The 22,153-nt window shown below is 49.8% G+C and overlaps 1 protein-coding gene across 4 annotated transcripts in view; it reads left to right on the forward strand.

The window, feature by feature from the left end:
• MXRA7 (matrix remodeling associated 7) overlaps positions 1 to 22,153 on the forward strand; it is an 836,957-nt gene that overhangs the window by 774,578 nt on the left and 40,226 nt on the right. The window contains exon 2 of one of the 4 annotated variants that reach the window (XM_050919440.1): positions 9,206 to 9,778. In XM_050919440.1, coding sequence (XP_050775397.1) covers positions 9,284 to 9,778 — 495 coding nt within the window. In that variant the 5' untranslated portion in view covers positions 9,206 to 9,283. Of the gene's footprint in view, positions 1 to 9,041; positions 9,779 to 22,153 lie in introns of those variants that run through there. The other 3 variants (XM_050919441.1, XM_050919439.1, XM_050919442.1) reach the window with 3 other exon arrangements.

The raw sequence follows: 22,153 nt of genomic DNA on the forward strand, positions 1-22,153 counted from the left end.
TGCTCCTGGTCTGTGCCTGGGGATCCTGGTTGTCAGCCCCATGCCTAGGGATATGCCCCTGACCATGGCGGGCGGCCCCACATCTGGGGATCTGGCTGGCTGCAACTGAAGACTTCTGCCCCTGGCTGAGGGTCTGCCCCCATCCCAAGATGTGGCCCCAGCCTTGGCCTTCCTTACCACTGTTTGCATCCCACCCCCTTGGAGCCTCAGCCCTGCTCCTGGCTCCGTAGGGGGGACTGTGGACAGGGTGTGGGTGGGCATGAGGTAAAATGTTTGGGAATCACTGCACTAGTGACTGAATTAAAATGCAAACTGGCAACCTTAACTGTGAATTTTCTGTATACAGTGTATTAAGTTAGACCCCCTGAATGTTGATTTTTAACTTGTCCTTTACTATTTGTGTTCCCTCTCCCATCTCAGGATATGGCCCAATCTGTTGTAAAAGTGAGCCCTGCTTATCTTAGTTCATCAGCAGTACAGAGTGAGCCCTGCTTATCTTAGTTCATCAGCAGTACAGACCTTTCTTTACAAGTCTCCTTTGTGCCGGTCACTTTATGTGGCAGAGAAGTGGGAGGGAGTTTAGAGGTGTGAGGCAGGTGGCTCATCAGTGCGTCACTAAGCAGGAAATTCAAGGGGTGCATTTGTGGCAATAGAACACAAATGTGCAGACTTTTCTTCAAAACTGCTGCAGTCTTTCCTGCAGGGGAACTCTTCCTTAAGGCTGCTTAGATGTAAAGACGGTTTTGTGTCAAAACATCCAGATTCCCTGGCCGAGGATGCCTGTAGTCTGCCTAGCTCAGGGGGCACATTGGCAGCTTGCCCATAGCCTGCATGCTGCACGTTATCTTCATAAAATGGAGCAGACTGCAGCTGCTATCACTTAGAACAAGATAGGAGGCTGCGGTGGCTACAGGATTAGAAGGGTATCCCCCTCCTAGTGACAAGGGTTAACCTGGATTCTAAAGCTCTTGGGGCTGCGGTTTGGGCCATTGCCTTCAGCAGCATGGTTACAGCTGTGCCTCATCTGAATATTTTACTGTATGAAAGAAGTCTGGGCCTGAGCCCATGAAGTCTGTCATGGGGAAACCAACCTGCCTCTCTCTACCAAGAAAGCTGCTCCTTTTCTAGCAATTGCACAGTCTGATGCTCCAGAGTGCAGAGCCCTTCTCCATGCCTACGAACAGATCAGTGGTGTGACAATAAAGCTGTCAATTAAAATGGACACCGTCTCCTCGTATTGAATGGTCTATACGGTAACATTTGAAACTAGCAATAGGAAAGAGAATGTCAGCTGACTTCCACAAAGCCATCCAGCGTGGTACAAGGGCTGGGATTCGGAAGTAGAGCTACTCGAATGTTCTTCCTTGGAACGGGTTAACTTTGCATAAAGGTATATTGGGTTTCATGAAAATGTTGGGAAGGTTCCTCAAGTCTAGGATGGAGTTTTACTCAAAACCAGAGCACCAGACCCAGAATAGCCAAGGGGTTCGCATGAGATGTAGGGACTTGAACCTGGGTCTCCATCCCAGGTGTGTACCCTAACCACGTCTATAGCACCAGTCACTAAGCTGCTGCATATTTTATGATTTATACAAAGTGGAATAGCTTCAGCAGCCGAGAGTGAGAAAAAGGGACTGACTAGCCTGTTGGAATGTGCATCGCAGCATTTTTTGTGAAACCCAATTCTTGTTTTCCAGCTAGCCTGACTCAGAACTGCTGGGTTTTCTTCTTAGGTCCACCACTTTTATCCTGTGTGATCTTGGCCAAATAGCTTAGCCTCTCTGTGTATTTGATGTCCTAGCTATAACATGGCAATAATACGTACCTTGCAGGGATGTTGTGAGGCTACTTTGAATTAATGGTTGTAAAACACCCTTGATCCTTCTGCAAAAGGTGTTACAAATGACTGAATATGGTTAAGCCCCTATTAAGCAGGCTAGACACTGCTTTCTAAACTGGCGCTAGCTCCTCCCACTAACAAAGGCTACAGTCAGAAAGGTTCAGTGCTTCTGGGCACTTGCTCAGTGATAACTTCAGAAGTGCCCACTTCAAAACCAATTCACCCTACATGAACTGTGCCAAATGTAGGGGTAGGTTTTATTGAGCTCTGGGATGAAAATATTGGTGCCTAAACTTGCTCTATTAGTATCCCAGGTTTGCTACTGCATGTCAGCTTTACTGTCCTCTCTTCTGTCCTTTTTGGCCAATGAACATCTGAGATCAGGCACTGCTTTTCTACCCCTGTTTAGCAGCTGATGTGAATCAGTTGTATCCTAAGTTCACCTCTTCCCTTGTTACAGGTTGAAGGGACTGACTGGTGAAATCTTGTCAGTAACATAGCTACAGTTCATAGGATGCATGTTTCTTTGAAGATACCTGCTCCATACACATAGGGCAGGGGGAGCCTGTGGCTTCATAGAAGCTAGTAGTCGTCTCCCTTCCTCCTTTATCTAACTGTGGTCAGACTAATGCCAACTTCTCCCAACTGCTTATTAGAGAGATGGGCCTCTCAATTAATCTTGCCAGAGGCAGACTTTTCCTTCCTGAATTCCCAGCCATCCTGAGGGGACAGATGGGTGGCACTGTGAAACCTCTCTGCTGGCTGGACTCCCAGAGACAGTGATGTGTGCCCCTTTTGGGAGGGAGGCGATGGAGCCTGCTGATTCATTGGACAGTTCAAGCCCTATCACTGCCACTAACTTATCCGTCCTCTGCCGGGCAGAGCTGCAGTGCTCTGAATTTTGTCTAGATGATGATTGCGGTTTTTAGCTTTTTATTTTAAATAAAATGATTATTTTGGATTACTCTATTTGTCATGTATTCTTTTTCATCTAGCAATCTGGAAAAACTTCATGTCTAGCAGGTGCCTCTGTCATCTGTTGTGCTGTAGCAGCAGACAGATTAGTTACAGTAGTAGTTAAGAGGAGCCTCCATCATTGTAGTGTGTGGGGCGGAAGTGTCAGTCTCTTTATCTCACAGTATCCCTGCTACTGCCTGTGGTCTCAGTCATAGCCCTGTGCTGCATGCTCATATCAGATGAGGACAGCACACGTTTTGGAAGCTTGTGTCACCATGGAAAGCTACTGGGGACATGATGGTGGCCAGGAGAGCGACCCTCATATCTAATCATTATCAGACTGCAATCAGTGGGAGGAAGGGGACAAAAAGGTGAATTGCTGGAAACTTGCCTCCCGCTGCATGTCTCCCTTGTCACAAGCCAGCGGTGGGCTTGATCTTGTGAGTAGATGGGGTTTTGTTGGAGCCAATACAGCTGACACACGCAATGTAGAAGATGACCAGGAAAGGGTTAAATTCAAAGTGCAGTGCAGTGATTTGCCCCCCTCTGCTTCTTGTTAAGTGCTTTTTTTTTTTTTTGTGGTGGACTAATGGAGTAGTCCTTCCTGGAGGACACTGGACTATCCTAGTTGTCACTGGCAGAAACTAGACGGAACTCATCTATATGTTAAGCCTGCCCATACACATGTGCATGTATTGGAACAACATTTGGAACTTATCACAGGATTTGTTAAGTTTTATTACGGGCCTTTTAGGAAACCAGATTCCTAGGGTCAACAAGTTAAAACAAAGCACATGTCAGCAGCAAGGGAGAGAGAGCCCTGAGAAATCTAAGAAACTTCTTTTTAAAATATTCCAGAAATTGTGGAAAGAAAAAAATCTGAAGGGGAAATGAATGTGTGGCAACGCCGGACAAGAATGTTGCTGACTTGTGCCTCAGGCTTGGTCCATTCCTATCCAGTTTGCGCCTCTCCCTGCCAAGGACTGATTTGAAAAACAAACTTTCTATTCCTTTTCCCTGAGTGGAGCTCTTGCAATGCAAGAGATGCACAATTGCTCTCGCTTCCCTTGCGTGCTGGAACTAAACAGTGAACCAACAGCAACCCATTGTTAAATGAATCCAGGCCCCTAGCACATGCCCTTCGGGAGAGTTAACATCTTGATGGAGCGATTGAAATGCTAACATTGTTAAGAGTTGCAGTTTGGGTTAATGCTGAGCTGCAGAAGTTATTTTTGCAATCGTTCTGCTTTTCATCCCTAGAATTCCCATGATATATGCTTTCATATGTCCCCAAATTTAGGCTGTCTGCTGTTGTAGCCTGGAAGGACTGCTAAGGCCCTGCTCTGTTCTTCCTCAGATTTCTTTTATCCTTTTACTGCAACTGCACCACAGCTCCTCCCTTTAGCATAGAGGATGGGCACATTGATCCTTTGTTTAATTGCTGCTAATGAGGTTACATCAGTTGGAATGTAAAGCTGTAATTACCATGTGACAGCCTGCCTAGCTCTGCCATCTTTCCACTATTCGCCTCAATTAGAGGCACACTTGCCAAATAAGGTAAAAGTGGCCCCCTCCTTACAGGGTCTGATGTACAGTGAATGTTGTCATGGACCTCAGAAAGACTGTTAGAAACAATGATGTTTCACAGTGAATCTGGAATGCAGCATGTGCAGTACCCTCACAACAGTATGCTAGAATGGCAGTGTTCCCACACAGCTGCATAGCAAGGGCCGCCTGAACACCACTAAATACAACGTGGCTGCCATGGTTGGGTTGGGAAAATCCCTGTTATTAAAATAATATAGTGCACAACAGGCCCTTCCATGCAGAGTTCTTACAGTGCTTTACAAGGCACCACCCATAGCGCACAGCTGCACCTGGCTTGTAGATTTTGGACAAGGGCAAACTAAGGCATGTCTGGCCACTGTTTTCCATGGGCTTTGTGAGTTTGGGGTATCCAACATGAGACTCCTGGTGCCTGATTTTCAGTGAAGCAGAAGCTGGACTCTCATAACTCCTACTGATGTCAATTGGAGCCATGGGTGCTTAGTAGCATGAGAATCAAAAATGAAGGCACCCAGAATGGGTGGACATTTGAAAATGCTGGCTTGAGTGTCTTGCCAAAGTTTATACAGTGAGTTGGTGAAGTAAGCACAGAATCTGCTGTGAGCTGAGACAGATGATAGGGTGGAGATGCTCTGGTGCAAGAGCAGAGTAGGAGAATTTCAAAAGCACCTCTGGGCAGACCCAATCTAGGGCCTTTTCTTTGGCAATAGATGGGGCCAAATTCCTCTCATTGCTTGTTACAGAAAGCAAGACAGGCCCCTAAATTATGTCAGTTTGGCCTTCCCTTTGGGGACAGAATCAATCTATTAATTTATTTTAAATTGTGCAGCAAATAACTATAGTTCAGGATCCTGTGCTAGCAAAACTACTATGTTGGAAGATGATGTTATAACAATGTATGGCTGGGACTGCTATCTGTCCTCATCAGAAAACAAGTGCTAGAACTCTCTCAGCATCAGCCATGGGAATTCACCCAGAGTTGGGGGTAGGGATGACTGTCCACTGCCATTGCATCCATCAGCCCAGACTGAAACTATTTTCAACCCTCACCTGAGAAAAGGAACGGTTGCTGGTGGGGAGGGGCTGTGGTTGACACCTAGGTCATTTCTCTACTACAAGGGCCTCCTCTGAAGATGTCCATCTGCTTCCAGGAGGCCACATCAATCCTTATGCGCTGTTATCTGTAAGGTAGGAAACTGACATGGCCCTGGTGGACTGATTAGATAAACTTACCTCTTCTCAGACCAGTGTATGCAACTGTTGCAGGCAGCCTTGCTAACAATGGTGTTGAAGCATGGCATTTGCTAGCAGTTTCCTTGGCTAGCAGGATATTGTTCCCATCCATGCAGGGAAGATTTTCAAGCATGACCCAACCGCCACCCCAATGTGGCAGTTTTGAGAATATAGAGCCTTTAAGTAGGGTTGTTGCTAGAACAGTTTTCATCCCACGTGGGCAGTAATCCATCTGATGTATTGAGCCAGGATTATACCTGAATAGAGCAGGATCTTGTCTCGCTAGAGTGAGATGAAACTGTGCCAGGTTGCTTTAGCTTTACTGTGAATGGGTGTGTCCTTCTGTGCCAGAGGCTCCTGAGGGGACAAGTAGATCTAATTCCTCTGCCCAGGAACTGAATATATAGCATTGGGAGACTAGCAGCAGGTCAAATTCTTAAGCACCTCAAATGGATGTTCTGTCCCTGGGGAAATGCCCTTTGTTAAGTCATCTCCTTTTGGCTTTTCTTTTCCGCTTTTGTTAGTTAAAAATACCTCCAGCTTTTTTCAGCCCCTCTGATTAGATCTATCTACAGATAGTTGGCAGAGATGGCTCCTCTTAGTCTGATGATTGCTATGCTTTTACAAAGCCACTGTCTGCCTTTCGGTGTCAGCTAGCCTTTTTCCATGGATTATGTCATACCCCTGTTGACAGCTGAGTGTCTGGTGTAGAGCCAACCTTTTCCCAGTAGAGGGTAGCATGCTCTTCAAAGATGGCTCACAAATATTTGGCGGCTTTCTCAAAAGCTAGCCCTGCCCATTGAAAAAGAGCTGTACCCATTAACAAACAATATTTTAAAATGAGGGGCAGTCTTAGCGAGTGAAGTCCTGGGTGATATATGTCACCAGAGCATTAAACACCATCATGGTTAGCACTACCTGATCCCCTTGGCGCTGGCAATGGCAGCAGAGAAGTCAAAGATTGAATGGACACACACAGAGTGAGGGTAAGACGGTTGATTGGCCAACTGTGTTGCACCCTTGGATACCCATGCTGCCAAGCCTGGCAAGGGCCCTGCTGAGTCTTTTTACATGGTGGGCAGGAGCAGAGCTAGAGCAGGGCAACAATCAACAGGGATGGGAACCTGAATGGCTAATTTGACAGATAACGTGAAGATCAGCCACGTTCAGCAAGCTGAGTGGTTCCAGCCTGTGTTTTTGCTATGTGAATTCTTGGCTTCCTGACCCTTAGTCTGCTGCAGTCAAGACAAGAGCCAGGGGCATTAATCCTGCTGCTGGCTTGGAATTCCCCCTCTTCTTGGTCTCCAAAGGCACAGGAAGATCTCCCCCAGCAGCCGTCCTCCTTAGGGATCCAGGAAAGGACGTCCCTATGAGCCTAGAACTTCAGGGAGGTCAGTGGAGGAAACAGCTGGTTACGTGAGCTAGGTTTTTCAGGGGCTTAGTGCACCCTCAGTTTAAGGGACAGAATTTGTTAGGAGGAGATGAGGGAGCTTGGTAGACTGCCCAGCCTGTCCCCCCTACCCAAAAAAAATGCATGCCCCTTGAGAAAAACAGAGAAGAAGGGAGGGTCACCAGCTATCCTCAGCAAATGGGTAAATGTGTGTGGTGTATTCAGGGCTCATTGTGGGAGATTGTTATTCGAAGGTGGAGGGAAATTATATTCAGGAGACCAAAGAGCATCTGAAGGGTAGAGGGGGAGAGCAATGTCTAGTGGTTAGAGCCAGAGGCTGGACTCAGGAGATCTGAGCTCTGTTGCTGCTCTACTGCTGACTCACTGGGTGAGCTTGGGCAATTGCATTGGGTGACATTTTCAAAGATGTTACCATTACCATTATTGGGTGCCAAACTTTTAAGACCTCTAGCTGGTTTTTCAGAGGTGGTGAGCCCCTGCAGCTTCCACTGACATTAGCTGGAGTTGTGGGCGCATGACATCTCTGAAAATCAGGTTCCAGGTGTCTACAGTTGGGCATCTGAAAATTGAGGCTCTCACATCAGAGGCTGCTATTGAACAATTTGGCCTTTAACTGCTTTGTGCCTCAGTTTCCCCTTCTGTAAAATAGGAACAATGTCCCTGGATCACTGTGGGTTGTGAGGCTCAGCTCATTTGTAGTGATGTAAGATCCTGGGATGCAAAGTGCTAACTGAGGCATGACCTCTGCCTAGAATATCAGCCAGAGCCGAAGAGTGGGGTATTCGCCATGCCCTAATAATCAATATTCCATTCAGTGCCAAAAAGGGAGCTGACAGAAGTCAGACTCTCAGCCTGGCAAGGCCCACCTGGGGAACAATGGGCCATTATAACAGGAGACAGCTTGAGAAAGAGGTAGCCTCCACCACCTATAGCCCACAAGGACAACTGAGATGATGGAGGATTCGTTCTATGGCATATCACATTCTTTTCCCATTACCTCTATTTAATGAGTCAAAATTTCTGATGCTCATAACATTACCAGCCTCAAGAGTGGAGGGGAGAGGTAACAAAAAAATGTGTTTGAGGGGCCTGAGATGCTGCATTGAATCTCTAAATCCCACCTAGTAGCTGTAAATCATTCGTTATTGTTCAGGTTGAGCTGTAGTGTGGCTATGATGATCTCCCATGAAACCTAAAGCGCACAGAGAAGAAGATTAAGTGCTGTGGTTGTTTGTTACTAAGAATACTATTATCCATAGGCTAATGAGCTCCTGCTTGATAGGATTACCTAGAGCAGCAAGAATCAGCTCCAGTCCATTTCCCCCCTCCCTTGGGATTTAATTTGGATGAGGGGAGAGGGGGCTATTTTTTAGTCAATCAAGAAACTCCACTCACATACGCAACCACAGAATGTTTGCTGGGGTAGATTTGGGAGCCAGATTCCCATGTCTGCTCCCCTGATGCTCCACTGTGGCAACAATAATTAGCACTCATAGAGCACCTTCTATTTTCAGACTGTTTTACAAACCTTAACTGAGCCTCCCACAGGCAGGGAATCCTGGATGGCAGAGACTTAAAAGTCCTGACAAATCACCCTGTCCAAGCTGGGTCCCCAGGAGGCATTTGCCCCAGTTTAGCTTTAAAATGTTCCACGCAGTGTCCCATCACTCCCTTCAGGTGACCATTCCACAGCCTAAGTATAACCAGCCCCATTTGACAGATGGGAGTAATACAGGCATCCAATTTCCCCTGCTAGTCCTTTTTATCCTTGCAAAGGGCTCGTTTAAATTAATAACTCGATGAGTCCCCGGAACTTTCTGGAAAGAGCCTTTTGGCCACAGCCCGCTTCTAGCAGAGCTGATCATGTGCAGCTCGCTTGGCTGTTTCCAGCATCACCCCCCCGGAGGGCGAAAAACCCCCGTTCCCAGGGGAGTGGAGACATGGTTCTCAATGCTCGGGGAGGGGGGCCAGGCCCGGGCTGAGAACACCCTGAAGGAGAAAGGGGGAGAGAGAAAACCTCATAACTTGGGCTGCCTGCGCGGTGGGATGGCAGCGGTGGGCAGGGCCCTGGGAAATGACGCTGCTGCTGTGTGTGTTGTGAAACCCTATCCAGCTTTAGCAGAGCCGGGATTTCGCTAACAGCTGCGGGCAGATTGCGCTGCCCGTTGAAATTAACCAGAGCTGGTCAGCTGTTCCAGGCAGCAGCAGCAGCCGCGCAGGGGAGCCAGACAAAAAAACAAGCAACGCCCTTAGTCCATTGCAACTCGGCTGCAGAGATGGATGTGGCCGTGGATCTGTACCTGGCGGTGCCGCTGCTGTTCACAGTCCTGGCCGTGATCCTGGCTTCGGTCTTTGTGAAGCTGAGAGCGACTGAAGGGGACAAAGCTGCCGAGACAGCCAAGGGGGCAGGGTCACAGGGCAAGGAGGCAACCGAGCAGGGGGAGGAAAGGAAGGAGGGCGAGGGGGAAGGGAAGGAGGGAGACGCGCTGAAGGAGGAGGGGATCCCCAAGGGGGAGAAGGACGAGGAAGGAGCGAAGGACGAGGGGAGCAAGATTCCGGTGGAGGAGATTGAGGCTGAAGAGGGGAAGGCGAAGAGAGCTGGGGAGAATGAAGAGCAGCAGCCCAAGGAGGAGGCGGTGGCAGCGGCAGCCAGGACTGCAAAAGCAGACAAGCAGAGTCAGCCTCAGGAGATGAGCATCCCCCGCCAGGCTGCTGAGGCGGTGGAGGAAGAAGAAGAGGAGGAGGAGGACGACGATGACGACGAGAGCAAGGTAAGAGTGGGGAGCTCCGGACAGCTCGTCTTCCTTGTGCAACTTTGGGAAGTTGGGTTGGATCCTGCTGCCTGGCCCTGCGGGGGTAGGTGCTGGAAGTAGGGGAGCTGGAGCACAACCTGGCTTGAAGCGGTTTCCATTATACAAAGTGTACAGTTTAGTTCCACGGCTTTCAGCACATCCCCCCCCCCCAAATTGTGCCAGCACTCCTGCCTGTGGGAATGACGTGTGTGCAACTCCTCACCTAGAAATTGTGTTGCTGGGGTGTGTGTGTGTCGGCAGCAGCAAATGCTACGGTAGTCTGAACCCTGGTGTTTGTCATAACCCCCGTCAGTCCAGGCACACCCATACAGTGCTGAGTGCACAGAACTGTGCAGTTACTTCTGTGCTGGGATCTCACGCACTTTGCACAGACATGCCTCTAACCAGCCAGTTTTGTTTCTCTTTGTGGCCTCCAGATCATCCCACCCTGTCCCAAACCTCAGATCTATTTAATCTCTCTCCTTCCCACCTCCTCTGATCTAAAGAGTTATGACAAGCTTGTTGCTTCTTAGAGTGTGAGAACAAAATGCTGCTTCATGTTGCTCCACTGAAATTTTGATTTAGGATTTTAACTCCCAACCGTCCAGTCCCCCTGCCCTGCCCCACTCTGCCCCGCCTGTATCTCTTCTAAAAAAAAAAATAGATTCTGAGAATTGAATGCAAGTCAGATTAATCTTTGCTTGAGTGGACCTGAGTCTGCAAATCTGGTTTGTGAGGCTCCTCCCTCTCTATCACTTGCCTCACTAATCAAGATAAGGAGAAGGGGTTCAGAGGGTTCCCCCTCAGTCTCCTTTTTGCACCCTTTATCATGATGTCTCTGGTGGAAGCTAGCTTCTTGCAGCTTTGAATATAATGGGGATGAGCCCTTGTGAGGCAGCCTACAGTGCCCTTCCTCCCCCATGCCAAGGAAGGATAGATCTGAACGTGCTGCCCGGCAGTCTCAGCACGAGATGACTCCCAAAGTCTAGACTCGGTGTCCAGTAGCCCTGAAAAGTGCCCTGGCTATCTGCAGTGTGTGTGGCAGTCACCCAGTGCCATGCAGCAAAAGTAAATCCTCCCACCGCACTAAATCTTGGCTGTTTAAAAATAAATGAGCAATGCAAGGTGCGTGAAGAGTTCATGCTTCATTGCTACCCCTCCTCCAGCACAGCCAGGACTCCAGGGAGCTAGTTGCCAACGGATGGTAAACTTGGCCTGATGCTTCTCTCACAGTCTTTTAAACATGAATTGCCTGAACCTGCTGAATTGCAGTTACCAAAAGCTTTCCTCCAGGGTTTGTCTGGTGGTTATTTTCAAGGTTATTTTCTGTGGGTCATAGGGTGAGTAGCTTAAGGGTGGCTTTAAAAAAAAAGTGTGTGTGGGGGTGTCTATTTAAAATCACACTCCAGATAGGATGCTCCAGTGGAGAGAGCACAGGCCTGGGGGCCAGATATGCCTGGTTATATTGTTGTTAGCTTTACTTTTTAAATGTTCTGGCCGCGGTACAATAGACACAACAGAGCCAGCCAGTGCCCTGGAGAATTTACAATTCTTGGCTCACTATGTGACCTTGGCCAAGTCACTCTATTCCTTCATTTCCCTACCTGTAAAATGAGATCAACAAGCTTTGAGCTCTATGAATGGAAATGTGCTAGATGATGTGCCAAGACCTATTAACTAGTATGGAAAGAAGACTGAAGCAGGCGTGGTGACTTTGGCACATGAATGCAGGCCTATATTTTAACCATGCTCTTCCTGATCTGTAACATCTCTGTAGTGGGGCCTGGGCAGTATCCATGCTCAACTTTACTTAGCTTCTCACTTTCAGAGGTGCTGAGCTCCCATCACTCCTGAGTTCAGTGGGACTTATGCATGGGCAGCACCTCTGAAAATTGAGCTACTCTAGCTTGGTCATGTTGTTCCTGAGGTGATCCTTATCTCTTGTTCCATTGAGGATTGTCCATATTATTGGTCTCATAATGGGAGTACTTTGCCTCTGGAATAAGCAGGATGATCCCTGGAGGCATAAGTTGGGGAGATACTAGCCCTGGTGGTAGCCATCCTGTTTACTAGGTTTGCTGTTGAAAAGCTTATTAGCCAGGTTTCTCTGTACTCCTCAGTCAGCTGCAGGGTCCAGTATGTCTCCCAGCTTTTCTGGCTGGAAACGGGCAGCATCCCATTAAAGCAACTGACTTTATAGAGGATTCCCATTGGTACCCTTGGCTTCCATCCAGGCTTATTGCTGCTGTAGCATGGCTCTTGTTTGGAGGGCTTTTCATCCTCTCTCTCATACATATACACACCTCATCCCACACACAGTCCCTATTTCAGAGCTTCACTAACCAAAGCTGCTCAGATCCTTTTAAACAAACACGACTCTGTTGGGGTTGGATGCTCATGCTCAAACCAGTAACTCGGTCAGGGTGACCGTTGCCATGCACCTTGGTTTGTACCATCCCCCAGCTTGCTCTGAGTTCACTCCAGAACCTAGCTGGGTTTGGTCAGTGGGCGGAGAAGCTAGCCAGGGTGTTTCCAGACAGAGTGACAGGAGCCTGCCGGTTTTACTCGCAAGGAAAGTGATTGCAGCTGAAGGCATTTCTTCATTGCTCAGCGATGGGGCTGGGCAAATGAGATGAGAGCACCACCCACAGTGAAGGTGTCTCAACCAGCTTGTCTGATCTCCTTGCCCACTTGGCTTGTTGTCTCCACAGTTCTTTCTGGGCTCCATAGGCTTGTTGGCAGACTGCAGTTACATTTCTCTGCCTTTCTCCTCGACCCCATCTTCAAACAAGGGTTGTTTCCCCAAAACTTTTGTAACCCTTTCAGCACCTTGCACTCTTGAAGGATAGGAGCCCATAGGGTGGCATGGCTGCCTCCTTGTAAAGTATGTCCGGAGAGAAGGGGTGTTGTATGTGTCAGGTACAGGAGAGACCATAAAGCATGGGGCATATGTGGGTAGACTAGAGTAGTGGTTCTCCACCTGTTTTCATGAATGGACCCCTAAAAAATTTCAAATGGAGGTGCGGACACCTTTGGAAATGTTAGACATAGTCTGCAGATCCCTAGGGGTCCGTGGATTACAGGTTGAAAGCCACTAGACTAGGGTCCAGTGATGTGTAAACTGGAGATGTCTCCTATACAAACTGGCCTCTGACACGCTCTAGAGGGAGAGGCATGTGCAGGTGAGATGTGGAGAGTCAGTGAGAGGGAGTCTGTTTCGAACAGCAGGAGTTGCGGAGGAGAAAGCTCCTGCACCACCAGTGTTGAGCTTGTGGGAAAGGATAGAGCAGGGAGGCCGATGCTAGATGAGTGCCCAAGGACGGGGAGGACAGCAAGAGAAGGGCCATGAAGCAGGCAGAAGGCAATGGAGGGCTGGTCCCTGAAGCGATTTAGGCAGCCAGGGGGGTGGCTGATACGAATAATGCCATCTTGCAGGCCTACAAGTGGGCAGCTTGTGGTGCTGCTTGAAGGCTGGCGTACTTGGCTCCCCCAAAAGAGCCCACCTTGGTGACTAATCAGTTAGAGGAGCACAGCTGGGACACTGACACCCGCCGCAGTGTCTCAGGGCATGGACTCAGCACAGCGCTTCCTTTGACAAAACAGGGTGAGGGAAACTGCTCTGTGCCACCAGGAACCCTGCCCCAGGCCAGCCCCACCTGCCTCCAAGAGCAAAGCCCAGTTCCATGGCTAGCAAACTCCCAAGGGAAGCAAACTTGGGACAATAGTTTGGTTCCCTGCTCTGCTCCTTTCTCCTCCCCCTGCCCACCCTGCTCCTTGGCAGGGCCTTCATCACCCTCTTCCCCTCTGCCCCCCCCCCTCACCCCAGGTTCCCAAAGTGAGTTAAAATAGGCCCTCTCTGCCATGCAAGCATTGTTTTTTCCCCCTGGGAAGAATGACTTCATTCAGATCACGCTCCAAACAGCCTCTCTCTGGTGGACCTAAGGCTGTGGACAGAGAGAGTGGGTGGGGGACATTTTTCTGTGCTGAGTGAATGAGTGTGTAAGAGAGAGAGATCTAGCTTGTGCTAGGACTCCTCTGAGCCATCCATTTAGTTTTACAACAAGGGCACTAGCTAAACAATCTGATTCAGCACAGTAGAGTGGAGGGAAGATGATGTGCCATCCCAAAGAGGAGTGTGTGTGTGTGGGGGGGGGGGGGAATGGGGGAGAAGGGGGGGATGGGGACTTCATACAAAACAGCTAATGCCCCATCACTGTACTTCTTGGCAGCTGCTCACCTAGACAGAGAGGCGTCTTTCTCTGGCTACTGTAAGAACGACAAGGTCTCTGTTTTGTAGGGTGACCAGATAGTAAATGTGAAAAATCAGGACAGGAAGTGGGGCAGGGCCGCCCAGAGGATTCAGGAGGCCTGGAGTCTTTGGCGGCGGGGGGTCCTTCCGCTCTGGGACCCGCTGCCAAAGTGCCCTGAAGACCAGCGGCGGGAGCCCCCCGCTGCCGAATTACCTCAGAAGACCTGGCACTTCAGCGGTGGATCCCACTTTGGCGGTAAGACCCAGAGCGGAAGAATCTTCAAAGGCCCAAGCCCTGCAAGAGTTTTCCGGGGCCCTCAGAGCGAGTAAAGGACTCCGCTCCAGGGGCCCCAAAAAACTCTTGTCCCTATAAAATTGAGACATCTGGTCACCCTACTGTCTTGGGGGAAGGTATTTAGCTCTCCCCACACTCTCTCTCTCAGAGGAATTTTCAGAACATGCTACATACCCCAAGGTCAGGGTGTAATTTTTGCCAGTGATTGGCCTCCCATCAGCAGACTGATGATTCTCCCACGAGCAGACTGTCAGAAGTGCGAGAGCTGTCATTGTCCTTGGGCTGCTAACCTCACCGTGCACCCCTGGAGGAGAGGGGCTGAGAGAAGAGCTGTAAGTGGGAGGGATGTCAGTTCTCGGTTGTATTTGTTGTTACAGCAGAGTCCTTACAGAAGAGGTTGGGAGCAGCCCTAGGCAGTCATGTGCCCCATAACTTCTGTGTATCATAGAGGCTTTTAGTAGATGTGAAAGGTGCCCCAGGAATGGGCAGGGGAACTAGAGAGGTAGAATGGAGGTGAGCTAAGCTGGTGCTATCCAGACATCACTAAGGTTAGACTCTGGGGTGTGGAGCTGTCTCTGACCCTCAGTAAGGATCTGGGTCTAGATTCACGTCCAACATCCTGGCCACAGGCATCTTATGGGCAACTTCTGGTGCTGGTAGAAATGTGTCCTGTTCAATGGGGCCAGTCTAATCTGGAAAACTGCAGTCTCCCAAATGACTCAGCACACATGACTCCCAGATGCAGTCAGCTGGGCTGTCTGTTCCGTAGTAATGGCAGGGGTTTGCTATGTGGGCTGAGAACTTTATAAATGAATCAGTACATCAGACTGGGGTGCGGGGGGTGTTCTGCAGTGCCAGCATGGTTTTCTTCCCTTGATCAGCAGATGTACTGCCTCGGAGTGGTCCAATTTCACTGCAGCCATTAACCAATCAACCAGAACATTGAGGGAGAAACGTTTTTCTGAGCAAGCAGCGCTGCCATGTCTTAGTCTTAGTCATGCATTCTGCTGGCTCCGATTATTTTTCCCTAGCATATGCTCATGCCATGCTGAGCTTTCCCTTAGTACTGCCAATCAGCAGTGTCTGTTTAACTGTCTCTGCTGCTCTTCCTCAGGCAGCTTCAGAGTCATATGCAGTGGTGTAGCTGTGTTGGTCCCAGGATAATAGAGAGACAAGGTGAGTGCGGTAGTATCTCTTTTACTGGAAGAAGCTGGTCCAATAAAAGAGATTACCTCACCCACTTTCTCTCGCTTCGGTGTACCGAGATGATATACGGTCTCCTGGCTAGAGCAGTGAAACTGGGCACCAGGACTCCAGGGTTCTGTGCTTGCCTCTGCTGCTTGCTTGCTTACTGTGTGAACTTGTGGAAGCCCCTTAGGAGTTCTGTGCCTTCGCTTCCCCTTTTGTGATATGGCTACAATAGGCCCCACCTCCTGGGGGTGCTGTGAGGCTTAGCTAATGTCTGTAAATTACTTTTATATCATACGAAGGTCTGACAAAGAGATCTTTCCTTCCTCCCCCAAAGGATACCAAGACTGCCTGGCTTGTTTTTTTCACTTGTTTTGGTCTATATAGTCTAGTAGGATGGAATGTGGTGACCCCTCATCCCATAGCAGAGGGAACATACAGCAATGGCTCGGGACCTCTGGTCTTGCTGGCTCTGGCTGCCGGGTGAGTTGGGGCAGGGGCCAGGTGGCCAGAGGGGCTTGCGTCTAAGTGCCTTACCACCGGGTGAGCCGACTTGGGCTGGTTCAGAAGCAGTTCAAGCTTCCCAGCTGCTTGTCAAGCTGCAAAGCCTTGACGTGGAAGTAGTTTTAAAAGGGATCTAGCGCCTGGCCAATAACTGTCATGGATCAGACAAGAGGGGAGCTGCCTCCTAGCAAAGAGTAGAAGAGACAAGGCCTGGGGTAGCTTGTTGCTAAGAAAGGCCACGCTCATCCTTTCCACACTAATGCCCCTTACAGACACCATCTCAGTTAATGCTAGCGGAAAGGAACAGACATTCAAAAGCTATTGGGGCTTTACAGGGTGCTCACCATCCCTAGATCCTCCAAGTGCTTTGGAAAGAACGGTGGGGGAGAGGTATTCCTATCCCACAGAAAGCTGGGTAAGAGGGTAAGTGACTAGCTTAGTGGCAGATCTGGGAACAGAACCCAGGCCCCTGATGCCCAATCCAGGGCCCTTGCTACCGGACCCCCTCTTGCACGTGAGAATCTCCCTCTCCTTCTGATGACTTGAAGTTTATTACAGAGAGTTTGTCCGTATGTTGTTTCGAAAGTGAGCTCAGTGTGTGTTTTACGCACACACACGCACTCCCTGATGTTGCCTTCTCCAGGTGCTTCCAGCTGCAGGTGTGAAAATGTACAGGCTCTGGCCCAACTTCCTTGGGAAGATCCTAAACCAGAGCAGCTGAGGCCAGCACTGAGTGAACAAAAGGGATCAGATCCTTGCCAGCAGTGCAGATAACTGCTCCAAGTGGTTTTATCATTTTGGCTGTCATAATCTGCTTTGCTGGCAGGATCCTGAGAGCTGGGACGTATAGGAAATGGGGGAGCAAACTGGCTCCGTTCTAAAGGAGATTCTTATGAGTTGCCCCATCCTGTAAGGTGCTGAACGTCCTCGAATCCTACTGAGGTCAATGGCAATGTGCAGTACTCAGCACCTTGCAGAATTCAGACCAAGGTGAACAGAATGCTCAGCACTTCCTTAGCACCTTTTGTGGAAGGATCTCAAAGCGTGTTCAGATTCATTTCACAGATGGGGACATCAGACTGAGGTGAAGTGACTTTCCTGAGCTCACAAAGCAAGTGAGTGGGACAGCTGGGGAAGAGAACCCAGGAGATCTGACTTCTTTAATCACCAGTAACACTTCCCCCTTCCTTTGATTAAAAACTGATCCTGCCAAAGTACTTGATTTTGATTGGTGTCTGATCATCTGCTCTCTGATAACCACCCACTGGTCATGCTGTCAGCTCCATTAACACAAGATGAGTTTATATCATGAGTTCTTTCCAAGTGTGAGAACCAGACCAAGCCATCTTTGAAATTGACGAGTCTAGTTCCTGTGAGAAATTTAATCAGAAAATCCCAATTCTGTTCTTATTACAGTAGCCCCAACCGACATTGGGGATCATTGGTATGAGGTGCTGTACAAATACCTACTGAGAGAGAGTTCCTGCCCTGGAGAGCTCATGATCCAAATAGACAAAGGGTGGGAAGGGAAACAGAGGCTGAGACGGGAAGTCAGTTGCCCAAATTCACCCAACAGGTCTGATGGCAGAGATGGTAATAAAGTCCAGGTCTCCTGACTCCCAATCCAGTGCCCTCGCCACTAGGGAATGCTCTCCCCTGCCATATGCCCTAAGGAAAGCCTCAGGGCCATCATCTGAGGTGAGAGAGAAACATTACAAAGCACTGGTCCTCCCAGAAAAACTGCCCTTTGCAATTTTCCCATGCGAGCAGCCCTGGTAACAAAAACCAAAATAGGGAAGGGGTGTGGGTGTGGGGGAAACAGATAACAACTCTGGCAGAACAGCCTTTTAAAGGGGTTGTTTTCTATGAAGCAGCAGAGAGGGTGTCTGAAAGTTTTTGGATAGGAGCCATCACAGGACAGAAGTCTCCTGCGTTTACAGATATGGGGAAGGTAAACAATCTCCTTTTCTGGGTACCTCTGCCTGAGGCTGGGCTCAGTGATCTCAAGTCAAGGGGAGTTTTTTTTCCAGTGGGCTTTGGATCAGGTCCATCTTGTAGAGCGTTAACCAACAGTCCAAGTGCTGCTGCCTTGCACTAGAAACCGCCTGTCAGACCAAGCAATCGGAGCGAACAATAGCACTAGACTGCAGAGCAATGAGCAGCCTTGGGCTTCTTGCAGGGAGCCCAGGCTGTGAGAGGGCAGGCCACATGGAAGGTGTACTGTGCTAAGACAAAGCTGGCCTTCTTTTCTGGATAAACTGACACTTCCCCATGCCAAGGCAGCTGGCCTCCCACCTGGGGTATCACTTTGCAGGCGGACAAGGCCTTGATTTATGGCTGGGGGTGGATATTAGCCCAGCTGCTCTGATGGCTCTGCTGTGTGAGTGGCTGGGAGTCAGTGATGGCTACCCTGGCATCAGCTGGGCATGGGGGTAGCTCTTCTGACTATCCACTTGGTACGCTAAGACCAGGATTTGAACAGGGCAAAGGGAGAGAAGTGGAGAGAAACTGTAAGGAGGGAGCAGAGTTTGTGTGCAGGGGAAATCCAGCTGCTGCTGAGTTTAAGCCTCAGGGCACAGATCAGCTTGCAGGACTCTGTGGAGCCCATCAGTTCAGCCTGCAGGATTGGGACCCAAGTCACAGCAGCTTTGCAAAATAATAATGAAAACGTACCAGGTCAGGCACAAAATGCACTTGTCCTGATGCTACCGCTAGGATAATGAAAGCACTGAAGGGATTTTTGTCTGCCTGTGAAGAAAATCCCTTCCCCTGTGAAGTGAGGTTTTGCAAGACTTTTTCCCCCCACAGCGTGCATCATGCCAGCATCTTTATTACCATGTGCATGCTCTGACCCACAATACATTGCAGTTTTTATTTTCTTTGGATTCGCATGAAACGTTGCAAAGCACTCATCCAAGGGCTCTGGATGCCTCTGACCTCTGGTATGTTTAAAAATACGATAAACCCAGCAGCTTCCCCCACACCAGGAAGTAGCCAATTCCTCCCACGAATACCAGCACTTGTCATGCTCCTCCCTTCCCGAGTACCTGGGGTGAGATCACATCTCCCCGTCATATGTCTTATGAGACAGGCTTTAAATGGGTACCAGCAGCTCTTTTGGGGTGGATTTGGGTTTGTCCCATGTTGCTGAAGGAATATGGTGTCTGCCCTTCCATTCCATGCTCCTGATTCTGCCTGGCCTGGTGTGGACTTCTAAGGAAAACCACATTCAGCCTTTTCCTGCAGGATTTAAATCAGAAGTTTGGGACATGAGCAGGACCTGAACGTTGCCTCCCCTTTGTGTGTGTCTGTCGCTTTCTCTTCTTTGTGTCCCTGTCTTTCCCCCAAATCTGGGATGTGCTTCTGAGAAGGTGCCGGTTCTGGGGACTCTAGAGCTGTTACTGTGTTGTTCACTGTAGCCACTTGGAACTTCCTGGAGACAGCTGTGGGGATAAAACTCTGATCCTCCTGCTCTAAGAAGCACAGGCCCCACCTTCTGAGGCTAAAGGAAAATCTTCATTAGCAGTATAGGGTCTATGATGCCCCATCAGACAGTTCCGATTCCATCCAGTAGAGGGCAGTGGTTCACAGAAACTAGCCAGTTCATGACGCTACTATATAACTAATCCACTGGGCTGGGGTGGTGGGCTAACATATATAAGCTCCCTCCTCCCTTCCCAAATTCAATTTTGTTGCTAGCCACTTGCAAAGTTTTTGAATCTAGTTTGGCCATAGCAGTTGCAGATTTCCCTGGAGGAGGAGATATACTTTGCACTTACAGCCCCTTTCATCCAAAGATCGTCAAGTACTTTTAAATCAGTGGGTGAGGGTTATCCCAACTTTACAGGTGGGGAAACTGAGGCATGGAAAAGTGCCTCAGACTTGCCTGTGCTCACACAGTGGGGACTAGAATCTGCTGACTACCAGTCCTGCCCTCTAACCACTAGAGACACAGCCTCCTTCGGTTTCTTAAACATGGTAAGGACGTGTCAGTGCTGGCTGGCCAACCTGTGACTACACTGACTTAGCGAATTGCAGGGCGAATGTAGCCAGGGGCCTGATGCTGACCAGACACAAGACGTCCCAAGGAGATAGAGGAGTCTGACTGCAACGCTCACAAGGGAGATCGGAGACCTTCGGTAGGGAGGGGAATAAATAACCTGAGATTCTCACAGCCAGAAATCTGACTGTAGAGGAGCTGCCTGGGCATGGTGCTGCCTTGGTGATAATTCCCCACCTGGGATACTGCAGGGGTCCCAGGTGCGGCCGGCAGGGCGTGTGACTAGCTCCTGAGAGCTGTGTTCCCCAGGGTTCCCAGTCTGCCCTGAGGGGAACAGCGTGTGCAGAGCGCTCACTGCTTAAAAAACAGGACAAGCTTCAGAAGGGCCTTCTGCGCTGAGCCATGGAGTCTCCCCTGGGTGGACCTGCCCCTTTGGCTGGTTCAGGATGCACCTTCGCTGTGAGCACAAGGCCTTTGGCTGGCAGGCTGCAGCTGCTCCATGGCAGTAACTGGCGGGCGGGGAGGGGAGCAGCTGAGCCAGTTGTCCTGGAGGAAAAGGCTCTCGAAGGCAGGGAAATGTGTAATGGACACATGGCACCGGGGTGAGTGGGAGCTTGCTGGTGTTGTTGTTAGCTGAGCGCTGGGAAGCAGGGGAGGAGAGGTCAAGTGGGCCAGTGGTTTAATCAAGTGATTTACAAAGCAGATTGGCTAAAGCCGAGACAGGGCTTTAGCATCTAGACTAGCATTTTTCTCCTGGCTCCACCCCTATTGCTGTAGTCATGGTGCTGCCCCACCGGTGCGAGCAGGGGGACTAGGACAGACCGGCTGCAGGTTTTAGCCCTCATGCCCAGAGTTGATCTGCATGATGCCAGGGTTCAATCCCAGCAGCTGGTCTACACTAGCACTCCCAATGTTGCCACCAGCAGTACAACATCCCAGAGGAAGGTGCTAATGCAGATGAGGCCTTAGGGGGGCATGGAGGCTATTGAGGATTGGGGGTGCAAAGGAACAACAACCCAGCCGGGCAGTTGGACTCTCCCTAGAAATGTTTTATTAAACCTAGTGGGCAGGTGGGAGCTGGGCTAGGTCACCCAGCCATGGAGGGATTTACTCTCCAGAGAGGGTCAAGACCACTAAAGGCAGGGAAGTTCTCACCAGCTTTCAAGTCTAAATCTGCAAGAGCCAGCACAGTGAGTGCCTGGCTTTCCCTGCTGCTGTGGGAAGGACTCACAGGATTGGGAGGCCACCGGCAGGGCTCTTCTGCCACAGGAATGTCTATAACAGGACAACAAAAATAGGTCAATTCAAAACCACCCTGGCTTAGGGCTCAACCCCCATCCGGGAACGTGGCTCCTGCCTCCTTCCCAAAGGTATTTCCTGGCACCCTAAGCTACAGTTCATTGCCCTTGCTTTGAGCACTTGGGCAAGGGGAAGAGGTGACTGAGCTGAGGATTAACCCCTCAGTTAATGCCTCTGCCCCCTGTCTCACACTCGCAGCAGCACTGAATGTGGCTCAGAAGATAGTGTAAGTCCCCAGGTCTGGGCTTCACAAAGCTCTGGCCTCGTGGTCCTAGAAATGAGAGGTGGAAAAGAGACATCCAGTCATGGTGTCTTCTGCCAGTGTACGGTCCAGCCCAATGCTCCACCCTCTGTTACCTCAGGATCTAGCACAACAAAGTGCTGTCTTGGCTGAAGGGAATGGCCGGTGCAGTAGGAGAGCTGGCTGGCCCTGCCCTTTTGACTCCCTGGTGGCCCGCTGACTCTGTCTCATGCCACCACAGCTGTGAATAGCTTTGGCAGGCGGGGGAGGCATGGAGAGTGACCCACTAGCGCTATCTGCACTTCTGCTCCCCCCTCTGAAATAATTGACAGCTCCCCCGGGCCAGGTTTTGAAAGCACCAAGCTGGAGAACGCTGCCCTGTCCAAAACGGCCACTCAGCCCCTGGCCCGAGAGGCCCTGCTCCCCTCAAACGCTCAAATTCACCTGCTCTCCAGCCACGTCCATGATTTCCACTTGGAAGAGCCGCGCTGCAGTTGGCAACGTGTTTCTTTGCATAGAACCGTGGGGTCCTCGTGCTTTCGTCTGCTGGAACCAGACGACTGTTTGGCTCAGTCCTG

Source organism: Gopherus flavomarginatus, chromosome 12 (genome assembly GCF_025201925.1).
Source record: "Gopherus flavomarginatus isolate rGopFla2 chromosome 12, rGopFla2.mat.asm, whole genome shotgun sequence".
Lineage (NCBI taxonomy): Eukaryota > Metazoa > Chordata > Testudines > Testudinidae > Gopherus > Gopherus flavomarginatus.